The sequence below is a fragment of the Syngnathus typhle genome, linkage group LG18 (genome assembly GCF_033458585.1).
Source record: "Syngnathus typhle isolate RoL2023-S1 ecotype Sweden linkage group LG18, RoL_Styp_1.0, whole genome shotgun sequence".
NCBI lineage: Eukaryota > Metazoa > Chordata > Actinopteri > Syngnathiformes > Syngnathidae > Syngnathus > Syngnathus typhle.
In genome coordinates, this window is record NC_083755.1 from 4,264,237 (window position 1) to 4,278,204 (window position 13,968).

Sequence of the window (13,968 nt, forward strand, 5' to 3'; positions counted from 1 at the left end):
TTTTAACAATTTTGCATGGAAGGGGGAATTTAAAATAACATAAAGCACATGTTTTACTCCCTAGGGTCAATAAAGGTTGATTTACAGGAGGTGAAAAAACAAGACTGGAGTTGCGTTTTAAAATTGAGTTTTGGATTAACTTGGCTAACATTTAAAAGAAGACTTGAAATACCAGTTTTAAGCATAACTGCCACCATTAATTTAGCACAATATTAAATTACTAATTGCAAAACTAGCTATGTGAAGCAATATTCTGACACTTTTTTTTTTTACGAAAGGATTGATATTTCCATTCCTACAATATTTCCCACTGCCCCCGAAAGCATCAAGTTAACAAAAAGCCATTTTGCCACGACCACGTTGAACAAAGTTGAAGAGATACTGACACGACATTTTAAAACGTACTTGTTAACATTTTAGTGTTGGTTGTCTTTGGAGTTGTTAGGAAAAATAGTAATCTAGCAAAAGTGCTAAAAATGGCCGCGATGAACTACATTTGCATCTCTGAGCTCGATCCGAAATTGTCTAACCTTGTAAGTAAAAAAAAAAAAGGAAAAAGTTTTAATTCTTTTGGTCACATTACATTTTAATCACGGTGCATGCTGCAAGTTTGTGGCTGACATAGTTTTTTGAATGCCGGATTGCTTGATTCACGATAGAACTACTGCATATTCTTTCCAGATGGTGGTCGGCATAATAATAGGAAAAACTGATATTAAGCACTCCCCCGCCAGAAAAGGTATGTATCAAATGTATAATAATTTTAATAGCAGTACACTCAAAATATGATATCTATACCTTCGTGTCTTGTCATTGGAGTTGTTAGGAAAAATAGTAATCTAGCAAAAGTGCTAAAAATGGCCGCCATGAACTACAATTGCATCTCTGAGCTTGATCCCAAATTGTCTAACGCTGTGAGTAAAAAAAAGTTCTTTCGCCGCAAGTTTTAATTATTTTAGTAACATTAATTTTTTTTATCATGGTGCATGCTGAAAGTTTGAGGTTGATTTAGTTTGAACGCCGAGTTGCTTGATTTACGCTAGAACTCTACCTTCGTGTCTTGTCCGCTAGCGCCCTCTTCTGGTGAATAATTATAACGTGGTTTGATGATTCTTTCTCATTTATTGTTTAGATGCTAGAGTGGACAGACTCCTTTTTGGCTTCACAATTAAGGACTCTCCTGACTTCTTCATCAATGTGTTGGCCCTGGGAAGTGACGGTTACATTAATACGATGTCCAACAGTTACAATATCGGTGATGTTGGTGAGGCATCTTTCTCACTATCCATCAAAAATGGTCTAAAAAAAAAAAATGGTGCAATATTGCTGCATGCTTATTTATTATGTCTCCAGTCACTATAGAAAATCCATTGGTGGCCATCAAAGATTCAGAGAAGGAGGAAAGATTCTCTCCGACGACACCAAGGTAAGTAATACTAATAATATTTAGTTTGGAATGTCCCATTTCTCCTCTCTCTCTTTTTGTCAGTCCCTACAGGCTGATACTGTCAGAGTTTTTTTCTCAAGTGCATCTTTGTGTGGACATGGTCACCAAAGACCGCTTGCTGCCACTGATTCACATCCCAGTTAAGGACTCCAAGGACTTCTACAATCTGGGAGATATCCAGGCCAGCGGGAAGAATCTGGACGGATCGTTCATAAACATACTCGCTGCTGTGAAAGGAGTAAGTCTGCCATCTTTTTTTGCGTCCCGATTCACCATCATTTGCTTACCAGCCGCAATATTATGTGTAGATCGGCGAGATGAAACTATTTCAGAAATCAGATGGATCCCCAGGACAGAGGATGGAAGTAAAGCTTTTTGATGAATTGGTCTCATCCTTCTCACTGGTTTGGTGTGCCTCTCGCTTCAGTGTTGTGTATTTGTGCTAAACTCTGAGACCTCTCCAGACTAACTTCCCGACCTCCGATTAATTCGCAGTTGGGACAGAGAAGCCATTAAGCAAGTTCAGACTTCTGTGTGCAAAGGGAGCGGTAGGAATGAATGTTATTACTAGCTGTCACGTCCTATTAACATTTCCATACTAGACGCAAGCATAACTGGAGACTTGAGATGTTATTTTTGAGATAACTTACGCGTGTTTTGACTCGATTCCTCGTTCCAAGTGATCTTCATAGCGGATGCAAAGATTACCTTTGACAGCTTCCGCAATGGAATGACCGCAACAGTCAACTCCAAAACCATTATCACTGTCAATCCTGGTAAGCGTGTCACTGCGTCGTTCCACCTAAGTATCAACGACAATAAAACAAGAGTAGTCATTGCAAACTTGCACGCTCTGTCACATCAATCATCATTTGTCGTCAAGACACGCAAGAGGCCGGCCTGCTCTACAGATATGCTGCGGAGATGTTGAAATCCGGAGCTCTGGAACAAGATGACATGCCACGTAACTTACATAACCCATTTACTGCCAGCCCAGTTAAAATGTTTTTTTTTTTTTGTAATTATTAGCAGTGCCTACGATCTCAGAATACACCGAAATATTTGCATATCGAAATAATTGTGTACGATTTTGCAGTGGAGTCAATCACCGCCGTGTACACTGTCGCTCAACTGAAGGAAAAAAGCCAGGAGTCTCCGGAGCCAGTCTATGGCATCACAATCAGTTTCATCACCGGCTTCGATCTGGATTCTTCCTTTTCTAAAGTCATCAAGACTCGCTGGTACGCTCATTCGGCCACAGTGGATTGAGTTATTTGTCGGAATCATTGTTTTCTTGTCATACGTCTCAGCACCAATTGCAAGTTCCAGGTGACTGAGGGCATGCAGTATTGCAGCAACCAGGTGTGTCCGGGAAAGGGTCAAGTCTTCTCGTCCACAACTGGCTTTGACCTACTAATGGACCTCAGCGACCGCACTGGCACTCTGCAGTGCAACCTAAGAAGCCCCGTGGCTGACGCCATGTTGGAATGCACTGTTCGTAGTACAAACAGCACAATTACCGTATTTTCCGGCCTATAAGGCGCACCGGACTATAAGGCGCACCTTCAATGAATGGCCCATTTTAAAACTTTATCCTTATATAAGGCGCACCGGCCTATAAGGCGCACCATTAATGCATCATGTCAGATTTTTAATCCAAATCAAATCATTCTCCATTTTATCTTTTTTATTTCAACTTCAGACGGAAACAAATTACTTTATAATCATAAAATAATGATCCATAGTCTTTTTGAGTCATGATTCATAGTCTTCAGCGGGCCACTTATGATTGATTTCATGACACAATGCTTTGGGCCAGTTTAAATTTAGGAATTTGGTCCATATATAAGGCGCACCGGGCTATAAGGCGCACTGTTGGTTTTTGAGAAAATTTTAGGTTTTTAGGTGCGCCTTATAGGGCGGAAAATACGGTATTCATTTACAATCAGAGGGGGAAAAAAACCACATACTTTATATTTTCCTTTTGCTGCAGACTGAGCAGTTCACCCGTTTGACCGATTCCGATCGGTCTGCGTTGAAGTGGAAGTTTCTCCTGGAGACAAGCAAAACATACGTGAAGGTGAGGTAGCTATTTGCATTCTATCTCAAGGTAAATACGTAAATATTTCTGGAAAACCTTCCGTTTTAGATGTTCCGCTCCACTCGCACAAAGAGTGGGTTCCGGGCAGTGGTCCTGTCATGTTCACTGGTTGAAGATGAAGCGACGCAGCACACTTCAGCCCAGCTGAATGAGGACTGAGGAACTCACCGAAGATCCAAAGAGGACGTTCTAATGTTCATCTCCTTTAAGCATGACACCGAAACATTGACAGTTTGTGTTTGGATTGTTCTGTATGTTCTTCAACTCTGTTTTATACTAGTTACAATTTTAAAATGCTCAAAGCATTACACAGAAACATTGATAGTTTGTGTTTGGAATGTTCTGTATGTTCTTCAACATAAGTTACAGGTTGAAATGCTCCAAGCATTACACAGTGTTATAATTCAAATAAAGTCAAATAAGCAAATTTTCAAGACATATAGCTTCTCTAAGAAATAGAAGGTATATTACTCACGGTGTTCATACTTACGTGGCAGCTTTGTTCAATTCATGTTGAAATTATAGTAGTAATAAAACGAGTCAGCAGATGGCAGCTCTGGACGCTAACATAACGGAACGTTTATGTTCGAAGTATTTGTTGCTTGGGACTTATTTAAAAAGACGCACAGGTTTAACCAAACCAAAGGTAAACTTAATTTTCCAAGCTTATACGTCAAGGTCTTTTTTCCCTACGTTTGCTATATAGGCTCGTAAGTCTGATAAATTGTTCCTACTTAGCTAACGTTAGCTGCTAGCTTGTCGTGTTTTGCTAACGGAGTGTCGATATCCTCCATTAACTTCGTGTTTTGTTGTGTAGTAAAAAAAAAAACATTGACAGGTGCTGGTGTGCTGTACTCACTTTGACAGTGGCAGCCAGAAAAGAAACATGAACGTGAATCAGGGAACTGTGGGCAGCGACCCGGTCATTTTGGCCACGGCTGGGTACGACCACACAGTCCGCTTTTGGCAAGCCCATAGCGGGATTTGCACCCGGACAGTCCAGCACCAAGACTCTGTATCCTTCAGATGAGTATCACACCTAAGGTGGAAGAAAACAAATGTTACTTGCTTTTTTTTTTTTTTTGCTCTTAATTTAATAATTTACAAATTCTCTTCAAGGACTGTAAATCTGAGAAATTATTTTTTTAACGATTGTTTTTATCAGCAAGTGAATTCACTTGAAGTAACACCAGACAGGAGTATGATTGCTGCTGCAGGTTAGTTATTTTTTAAAAATGACTTGGAAATATCTTGGATTAAACTTTACCCCCTCCTCCTTTTTTTTAAGGTTATCAGCATATCCGCATGTACGATCTGAACTCCAACAATCCCAACCCAGTGATTAACTATGACGGCGTTAGCAAGAACATCACCTCAGTTGGTTTCCATGAAGATGGACGCTGGATGTACACAGGGGGAGAAGATTGCATGGCTCGTATCTGGGACCTGAGGTACTCCATTGCCAGACTGAATTAAGCTTCCCTCATTTAAATGTCACAACTAAATCCCGCCCAGGTCACGGAATTTACAATGTCAGAGGATCTTCCAGGTCAATGCACCCATCAACTGCGTGTGCCTGCATCCAAACCAGGTGAGATGTTTATTACAGTGGCAAATGTGTATTTAAAGCCATTTTGGTGAACTTCAAATGCATATTTTCAGGCAGAACTAATAGTCGGAGACCAGAGTGGAGTGATTCATATTTGGGATCTGAAAACGGACCACAACGAACAACTCATTCCCGAGCCGGAGGTGTCCATCAACGCAGTTCACATCGATCCCGATGCCAGTTACATGGCAGCAGTCAACAGCTCGGTCAGTGTCTCAACGTTACATTAAAGGCATTTATGAATATGTTTAATTGAACCCTAACCCATTCCAGGGTAACTGTTACGTTTGGAACCTGGCTGGAGGTATGGGAGATGAGGTTACGCAACTTATTCCCAAAACTAAGATCCCCGCACACAAACGCTATTCACTTCGCTGCAAGTTCAGCCCTGATTCCACGTGAGTCTTTGATTTTCCATCCTCACGCATAATTTGCACCCTACCGAATGACGCATTCAGTGATAACGCCGATGATCTCCAGTTTGTTGGCCACCTGCTCAGCGGATCAGACCTGCAAAATTTGGAGGACGTCCAATTTCTCTCTGATGACTGAGCTGAGCATCAAGAGCAACAATCCTGGAGAGACATCTAGAGGCTGGATGTGGGACTGCGCCTTCTCCGGGGACTCGCAGTACATCGTCACTGGTACGCCGTACTTTTATCGAGCAAATAAAAGGTTCATTTAAATGGCATTATTTCTCCACAGCTTCATCTGACAACTTGGCACGTCTGTGGTGTGTGGAGACGGGTGAGATTAAAAGGGAGTACAGTGGCCATCAGAAGGCCGTGGTGTGTCTGGCCTTTAATGACAGCGTGCTTACCTGAGGAGGAGGACTATGGAACATTGAAAGCATGACAGCATAAACATTAATCCAATTAAAGATGGTATACTTGCCATCACCTTTTTTTTCCCTATTGATTCTACCTGTTTATCTTATTTAAATAAATATGTGGTTTGTCTCATGTTAAATTCATTTGCTGTATTTTTTTTAGGGAGTATAAAATAATTCAAAGTCACATTCCAAAGTTGTGGTCCTTCATTGATCTGCAAACAAAGTGGCAAGAGCCTCGGTTTTTCTTTTTCTTTTTTTTAATTGAGCAACACTGACAATCTCATTTCCCTCAAATGCACTAACAGCATCAACGTTGGTTTTCCAATCTTGTTGACAGAGTTCAAAAAAGTTCCTAATTTTTTTCAGACATGATCAGCAGAGATAGTTACTCTGGTAAGTAGTAAAAGCAAACCGACACACAGATGCTGTTGGGAAAGCATATGTCGATGCAGAAATAGACCAGCCTCTGTTTGCCCGGCCCTGAAAAAAATATAAAGCATAGCGTAACTTTTAAAGCAACTACCGTATTTCTCTGACTTTACATTTTTTAATTTTCTCAAAAATCCACAGTGCCCCTTAATTAGATGTCGGATGGTCTGCTCTCCATTTCTTACCTTCTGTCCTCTTGGTCCAGTGGATTGTCCTATTCTGACACAGAAGCTTCAGCGGTTCATCCAAGGTCGAGACATCTGTCTGATTGGCCGACAGGACCCCCAAGAACTCTGTCTGCCTCCGGGTCTCGTTCACAGACAGTTGGAACTGACTCTGCTGGGGACAAAACAACAAGATGTTAAGATGACATATATTGGACATAACCATTTCAGCTTTTTGTAAATGAAATACAGCATAATATTGCTGCCAAGTGACAACTAAAATGGCCGGGTAGTATTTCACTCCAAAAAAAGAAGTCTTAAAAGCTAAAAAAGCTCCCCCCCACACACAGTGAGACCATTGTATCTGCTGTGGCCCCCTGTAAGAAGAGCCCAGGTTGCGGGGATCACATGTTCTGAGGAATCCAGCGGGAGAGAGACTTTAAAAGGATCTTCTTCATCCCTTTGCAGCGAGGTTAGTCATGCAGAACCACATTTTAAACGCTGAAGGATGAAACGTCTTGAATTAGTTAGAGGTGTTGATTTCCTGCTGAATATTAATTCTTCAGCGGAAAGCAGGTGCCTGTTCCAATACTTTTGCTGCTGAGTCACATTTAGATATAAATACACTACTTCCAACCTTGTGTACCGACGCTTGAAGAAGGGAGCGCACGTTCTCATAGTCCGACGTCTCCATGGTCCGCAGGAAGCAGCTCTCCTGGTGGACCGGCTGGTAACATATCAAGCCCTAGGAGAAAAAAGAAAAAAGGGAATTCAATGAGCCGCTTTTCTTCCATTGGATCCAATTCATCACTCTTGAGGGACGTACATGTTTAATGTCAAAGAGCACCATGGATGTTTGATTGGCCCCTGAGGTCACAGAAAAGGTCACCAGGCCGTTCTGCTGGTCTACGACTGCAGACTGGTTAAGGAGCAGGACCCCGGTCGGGTCTGGGGCGGTGAATCGGACTGTCTGATGCTGTTCATTCTTGGGGGGGAGGGGGGGGGAGCAAATAAAGTTTTTGGATTGATGTTTAGAAACAGGTTGAGAAATAAAATGAGCCAAACCTGCAAGTGTCGCTGAGGAAATCCAAGATGTCCGGTCAAACCTAAGACCAGGAGGCTCAAGATGAGGGAAGCAAAGAGGCTTATACAAATGGCTTTTTGGGGGATGCGACTGGAAGACGAGGAGTCCGATTCCTAAAGACCGGCAGGTTGATTACACAACATGAAGAACCGGGAAAATACATTTCTTACCATGCAGCATCTTCCTTCTGGAAGATTCCAACACCTCATCATCCTGTGTCCCGTCATGACTCCGTCAGTACGAAGCTGTGTAAATACTTGCCCGAGATCCGGTCCACCTGGCTGCTTTTTTTCCCTTCATCCCCCCCGAGACCTCCCATTCCCCCTCCCCTGGTCCCTTCAATCCTCAAATCACCTGAACTTTTACTGAGGAGATTGTTTTCATGCCTTTGACCTATCTTTTTGGCAGCCCATCTCAGTCCGGACAATAGACAAAGGCATAAAAGCAGCCTCAATACGGAAGGTATCTCTCAGCACTCTGGAGTAAAAGTGAAAGAAACAAAACTAATATGATGGAAGTTTATATTTAATCATTATCAGCAGTGCATGTTAGGTGCTAAAGCAAAAATATTTCATCATAGATTTCATCAAGATGCAACAAAATTATATATATTTATCTTCGATGAATATACTGTGTGGTTCCTGATAGTATTCTTGACATTGTTACACTGAGAATATATATGAAATATAATTTGTCACTTTTGAAAACAAGCTAGGTCGGGTTTGGCATCCCGTTTTTTTTTTTGTTCAACTTTCAACAATACTCTTTAAAATATTTAAACATTTTAAAATACATTTGGGTAAAAGAATGCTAAGAAAAAATATTGTAATTATGTAAGAATTAAGAGAACATATTTGATATACACGAGAGAACACATTTTAGTGTCTTTTAAAAGTTAGCATTAGCATCTGATTGTTTTGCTTGCTTTTCAATGGTTCAAATAGCACCTTTAAATGGACACCTCAGGATCAAATCTAGCTTTTATTATATTATATTATATTATTATTATATTATAGTGGCAAATCTAGTCTAGAGTAGTTGTGTCTTTTGTTAGACCACAGCAGATACTGCTTAGTTGTTACCTTATCATAAAGATGATAAATTATTAATATAAGATAGACAAGTGGAAGACGATGGTGCCCGCAAAAGTCTTTAGAGTCTCAGCCCTGCAGGGCCGGGAGCAGGTCGGCAATACTCTCCACGTAATAATCCGGCACCATCTTATGCTTCTCCGAGCAGCCGCTCTTCTGGTTGGCCTCGGCTTCGGCCACCGTGCTGACCCCGGTGAGGGTGAGGAGCGTCTTGAGGCCGCAGTTGGAACCCAGCATGATGTCTGTGTCGAGGCGGTCGCCCACCATCAGGCAGCGGCCGGGCTCCAAGCCGAACTTGGAGGCCACGCAATCGAACATGAAGTGGTTGGGTTTGCCCACCGTCGTGGCCTGGCGCTGGGCTGCCATCTCCACCGCCTGCAGTAGGCAGCCCGTACCTGAGAAGAGCAATTTTACATCTTATTTACTCCACTTCCATGAAAGTTTTCTTTATCATTGTTGTTAATGCAACTACAGTAATCTAAAAATCACTGACACACCCAGATAACGCAAGATAGTGGCAAAGCACTCCCTTTGCCCAAATAAAATTCAACTAACTTCAAAACCGTTCCTTGCCACCAGATGGCGCCAAATACATTTACATTTAAATGAACTCAATATTCAGCCGTGATGCAAACATATTTCTTCCTACCTGGGACAGCCGTGCCCCCCTCCAGAGGCAGCCTGGTGTCTCTGTTGGTCCCCACAAACAAACAGTCCGTCCGGGTGAGGTACTGCATGGCTCTGTTCACCTTCATGTAGCTGAAATCCTCATCAAACCCAACCAGCACTGCCTTGACGTCAGGCTCCAGAGGCACATTGGCCCAGTCGGTCTGCTTGCCAAAGATGTGGTCCGGTCCAAGTCCGATCTGCTGGATGCCGACAGCCTCCAGCTCCTGCTTCATGGCGTTGCTGCCGATCAGGTACACTTTGCCCTGCAGCTTGCACACAGTCTTCAGGTACATGGCGGAACAGTAAGCGGTTCCAAAGACCTCTTCCTCATTTGCGTTGAAGCCCAGTGTGGACATTTTATCTACGTACAACTTCCTCGTCTTGGTGCTGTTGTTAGTCACGAAAAAGACTTTCTTCCCGTGTTCCTTGAGCAGCTTGATGACTTGAGGCGCACCGGGGATAGCCTGGTCCCCCCTCCAGATGACCCCGTCGCAATCAAACAAGATGCTGTCCACGGATTCCAGCAGTTTGTTCGTCAGCTCGACATTGAGTCGTACGCATTTAGACCCGGCCATGATGCAATAAGCTGAACTCGCCAAGTGTTAAAAATAAACAAGCTATTTGGAGTTGCGCAAGGGGTTTCCCTTTCAACACCAGGAAATGTCTCAAGCGCGCAACACACCCAAGGTTACAACTCAAATACAAGATCAAACATGCCCGTAATACAGACTTAACTGTATAAAATAATATTTGCGTAAAACCTGACCTTCCAGTGAGCACTATGCTGACTCCGTTGTTACTTCCGCACCGGCTTTAAGATATAGGACCCTCAGAAGAAGCCACGCCCACTTAAGCGTCCGCTTCCGTGCCTGCCTACAATTACATTTTTAGAAATTCTTGCACACCCCCAAATTACTCAAACTTGCCCAAAGAAAATGTGCACATAAGTCACGAAATATAATTCATAGTACTAATAAAATATACTATATAATACTAAAGTACTCCATTTTGTGTGTTGTGGCAACATGATTGGTCATAACAAAAAAAAAAGAATTCTAATTAAAAATGCAAGTCATTTATTAGAGAAAAAAATACAAAAAATTCAGGCATTCTCATCCAGGTAAGGCAATATATTAGAAAAATGTACCACATCGAAATCTCCTAAAACGTTACCGAAAATTCCCCCCAAAATTAAATAGAGTAAAAAAAACAGTTCAATGATATAACAGCATGGAAGGAATACAGCAGTTTTTGTTTCTCTAGTTGGGGCACTTTTCCAGTCCATGCCAGATAGGGGATCACTTTTTTTTCCAAACGAGTAATTGGTTGTTGGATGTCAACAAAACAGCACAGTGGCAATGTCCTAAGTGCTTTTTTTCCCACCCGTTTTTCGAGGAAAAAAAACCTCTCTCAAATTCCGGAATATCCCTCGGCTATAGTAGTTTCTTTTAAAAGTGTGAGATGGCGTGCTACAGAAATGGTCAGCTGTGGCATTTGGCTGGCAGTGTTGACAAGCGTAGCCGCGGTTTCTGTACCACTCATTGGAGGTTTGGTTGATGAGCACGAGGAAGAGATGGAACAATAGGTAACCGGCTAGCAGCAAGAAGACGAAGACGACAAAACCCAGCATGAAGACGATTCGGGGGAAGGCCAGGAACAGTTGCTACAAAGGGAAAAACATTTCAATACAAGATTCAGGAATTGATGATACAGAAGATACTTGTTCACCAATTTACATTTCAATGCAAAAAAAGTCGTCTTACCTGGATGACAAATAGAGGCCCAGCCGTCTGTTGCTGGTCGTGCTCGTCAAGGTAGACGGCCCACGCGAGCCCCGAACGCAGCGCTGCTTCGAGCAGCATGTGGCTGCTCAGGATGGCGATGTCGGCCGCCATGGCGCACACGCTGAACAGGTAGAGCAGGAAGTAACGGATGTTGGAGGCGCCGATGCAGTTGTTCACCCAGATGCAGTGGTGGTCAAAACGCTGGACGCACTTGTTGCATATACCTGAAATAAAAACGTGAATTTATTCCATTACAGTATTTTCCGGACTATAAGGCGCACCGGACTATAAGGCGCACCTTCAATGAATGGCCCATTTTAAAACTTCGTCCTTATATAAAGGCGCACCGGACTATAAGGCGCACCATTAATGCATCATGTCAGATTTTTAATCCAAATCAAATCATTCTCCATTTTATCTTTTTTATTTCAACTTCAGACGCAACAAATCACTTTATAATCACAAAATAATGATCCATAGTCTTTTTGATTCATGATTAAATAGTCTTCAGTGGGCCACTTATGATTGATTTCATGACACAATGCTTCGGGCCAGTTTAAATTTAGGAATTTGGGCCATATATAAGGCGCACCGGACTGACTATATGGCGCACTGTCGGCTTTTGAGAAAATCTTAGGTTTTTAGGTGCGCCTTATAGTCCAGAAAATACGGTAATATAGGAGTCTTTGGTTTACAATTGTCCCAATATAGAAGAGATTATGAATGGCATTCAACTTTGTAAGAATATGTTGTCATGAATGGAAGCCACCTTTTGAGAAAATATGCAATGCAAGTCGTTGCAAAACAAATGCTTTCACTCAATGCCAGAGGCAATGAACAAAAAGCATGGAGGCAAACAAGAACCGATAAGATCCAAATAGTCTTTGTGAAAGAACAATGATAAACTCACAAGGAGGGAAGAATAACCAGAACAACGCAGACAAAGAACTCACTGCAGTGCTTGGAGCGGGCAGGTTTGATAAGATGACATGTTGGACAAAAGATGCCCGGGTGAAACAGCCTCTTGTCATACGGATACATGCTCAACTGGCTGGGGAGTGTCTTCTTTGTCACAGTGCCTGTAAAATAGCAAAAACAACTTGAGAGTGGAATGGACAAGGCACAAAATTAGACAAAGAGCCAACAAAAAAAAAAAGATACCTGGGTCGCTCTTAATGCAAATGTAGAAGAACAAAGTCTTGACCGCAAGTAGAATGTAAGGCACGGACAGGATGATGAGAGAGGTGCCCATCTCCACGCAGAAACCAAAAACTTCATAGGTGAACTCTGCGTATACAGCCGCCTCCAATAGGATGTGCAGATAGATGAACATGTTGCTCCTGCAGTGACAAGGAGATGCCGCTACGTAAGAGTGACTACGGCATGAAAAGTAGTTAATTTGTGCACACACCTTTGATGAAAGAACCTGTGCGATGTCCACTGAAAACACCGATTGAGCCATTGTGGAGTAAGTGGCGCAAGTAGCTGTGTAAGAGAAATCAAAAATACATCACTTGGTCCAACAGCGCCCTCCAGTGGTAGTTTACGGGAATATCAATAAACTTACCTTTGATGTGGCGTCAAAAATGTAATTAAATAGACTTTGTTGCTGCCCGGAATATTTGCAGACTAATATAATGGCCGTAAGAACTACCACAACGTAAATAGCAAACAAAGTGAGGAAGTCCATGGCTTAAAGGTGTTCACGGTTTAAACTCACCGAAACGCCGGTGGTATGACCTGAATTAAATGTTCGCAGTTGTTTTGGTAACACTTGAAGGATAAATGTTTCCGGAAGTAAAATGTCCGTCACATCTAAACTATTAAAGTGGACAACGTCAGTAAGCACGCATAGTTAAGTTATCAAACACGTTTCTTACTTTTTTCATTTCTCCTCAAACGCAAACACAATCATTTGAAAATCGATGTCACTTTAACATCTTTGGTTAAGTTGTTGTAGTTTGCGACGTGTTTATACGTTTCACGTTTGGTTTACGCCACTACTTCATGTAAACATTGCTACTTCCTTAGCATACGTGGCTAGCTAACGGCAATGGGTGGGGCTAAAATGTACGGAAAGTCTGAGGTGCCGAATTTAATTTGTTTAAACAATAATAACAACAATTAGTATTATTATTATGTTGTTGTTGTTGTTGTAATACCGCAATTCGTAAGAAAGCAAAATAACATACAGTACACCATTTATGGGTCATACACTGAGAAAAGTAAATTTGTTCGTGTTTTATCCAATTTATATGCAAAATCCTACATGTTTTCTGTTTATCTTATAAACGTCATCATTGCACGGTTATGAATTATTGGCCAAATTCTAGGCTGTAATTCATAAAACATAAAATATTTGTTCATGTATATTTAGGTCTGAAAGTCTTTATAATATTAGTAATATAATAAAAAGTATTGATATATCAGATAATTTAACATTTTTGAGTTTTCTGAATAAACTGGCATAATCTATTGTTTTCTTATGTGTCTGTCATTATAAAAAAAAACAACACAAAAAATCAACAATTCATCACAAGACACCCGCTGGATCTGGTAGCGGACTGGTCCGGGCTCTCATATTACAGCTCATGTTTCAAATGGGGGGTAAAAAAAATAAAAGTAATGTCCAGGAGCTATTGACGCTGACGACAAAGGTATGAGCTGCATGTTTCTAAATAATACTTTGCATTTTCTCTTTTGCTTATAAAACCGAATAACTGACATCCTAATATTGTTGATTTCAGATCTGCGTATT

The 13,968-nt window shown here is 41.6% G+C and overlaps 5 protein-coding genes and 1 long non-coding RNA gene across 10 annotated transcripts in view; 2 read left to right on the forward strand and 4 right to left on the reverse strand.

The window, feature by feature from the left end:
* LOC133171370 (uncharacterized) overlaps positions 1 to 3,759 on the reverse strand; it is a 35,364-nt gene extending 31,605 nt beyond the window's left edge. The window contains exons 1-3 of the long non-coding RNA XR_009718768.1: positions 3,585 to 3,759; positions 3,418 to 3,500; positions 2,098 to 2,249 (exon numbers count right to left, since the gene is read on the reverse strand). This is a non-coding gene — a long non-coding RNA (uncharacterized LOC133171370). The remainder of the gene's footprint in view (positions 1 to 2,097; positions 2,250 to 3,417; positions 3,501 to 3,584) is intronic.
* meiob (meiosis specific with OB-fold) lies at positions 642 to 2,121 on the forward strand. The gene is made up of 5 exons (XM_061304685.1): positions 642 to 739; positions 1,133 to 1,264; positions 1,354 to 1,426; positions 1,490 to 1,685; positions 1,756 to 2,121. Exons 1-5 carry the CDS (start codon positions 682 to 684, stop codon positions 1,891 to 1,893), a joined length of 597 nt encoding a protein of 198 aa, XP_061160669.1. The 5' UTR covers positions 642 to 681; the 3' UTR covers positions 1,894 to 2,121.
* Positions 3,760 to 4,076: 317 nt separating the features above from the next.
* Positions 4,077 to 6,173, forward strand: mlst8 (MTOR associated protein, LST8 homolog (S. cerevisiae)). 5 transcript variants are annotated; one of them, XM_061304680.1, is made up of 9 exons: positions 4,077 to 4,194; positions 4,416 to 4,563; positions 4,714 to 4,765; positions 4,837 to 4,999; positions 5,064 to 5,139; positions 5,211 to 5,363; positions 5,431 to 5,555; positions 5,638 to 5,801; positions 5,863 to 6,173. In XM_061304680.1, exons 2-9 carry the CDS (start codon positions 4,435 to 4,437, stop codon positions 5,979 to 5,981), a joined length of 981 nt encoding a protein of 326 aa, XP_061160664.1. In that variant the 5' UTR covers positions 4,077 to 4,194; positions 4,416 to 4,434; the 3' UTR covers positions 5,982 to 6,173. The 5 variants fall into 5 exon arrangements, with proteins under 5 accessions (XP_061160664.1, XP_061160661.1, XP_061160665.1 ...); XM_061304677.1 differs by having other exon boundaries at positions 4,093 to 4,194; positions 4,387 to 4,563; XM_061304681.1 differs by having other exon boundaries at positions 4,121 to 4,194; positions 4,366 to 4,563.
* Positions 6,174 to 6,278: 105 nt separating this feature from the next.
* On the reverse strand, positions 6,279 to 7,945 carry bricd5 (BRICHOS domain containing 5). The gene is made up of 5 exons (XM_061264855.1): positions 7,648 to 7,945; positions 7,409 to 7,567; positions 7,220 to 7,327; positions 6,604 to 6,757; positions 6,279 to 6,469 (listed from the first exon to the last, which is right to left on the reverse strand). The coding sequence occupies exons 2-5, from the start codon at positions 7,430 to 7,432 to the stop codon at positions 6,375 to 6,377; spliced, it is 381 nt and encodes a 126-aa protein (XP_061120839.1). The 5' UTR covers positions 7,433 to 7,567; positions 7,648 to 7,945; the 3' UTR covers positions 6,279 to 6,374.
* Positions 7,946 to 8,175: 230 nt separating this feature from the next.
* Positions 8,176 to 10,258, reverse strand: pgp (phosphoglycolate phosphatase). The gene is made up of 2 exons (XM_061264856.1): positions 9,407 to 10,258; positions 8,176 to 9,152 (listed from the first exon to the last, which is right to left on the reverse strand). The coding sequence occupies exons 1-2, from the start codon at positions 9,999 to 10,001 to the stop codon at positions 8,827 to 8,829; spliced, it is 921 nt and encodes a 306-aa protein (XP_061120840.1). The 5' UTR covers positions 10,002 to 10,258; the 3' UTR covers positions 8,176 to 8,826.
* A 227-nt stretch (positions 10,259 to 10,485) lies between these two features.
* zdhhc4 (zinc finger DHHC-type palmitoyltransferase 4) lies at positions 10,486 to 13,271 on the reverse strand. Its single transcript, XM_061264906.1, has 6 exons — positions 12,778 to 13,271; positions 12,622 to 12,695; positions 12,372 to 12,550; positions 12,164 to 12,289; positions 11,190 to 11,434; positions 10,486 to 11,089 (listed from the first exon to the last, which is right to left on the reverse strand). The coding sequence occupies exons 1-6, from the start codon at positions 12,898 to 12,900 to the stop codon at positions 10,790 to 10,792; spliced, it is 1,047 nt and encodes a 348-aa protein (XP_061120890.1). The 5' UTR covers positions 12,901 to 13,271; the 3' UTR covers positions 10,486 to 10,789.
* Positions 13,272 to 13,968: the final 697 nt, after the last annotated feature.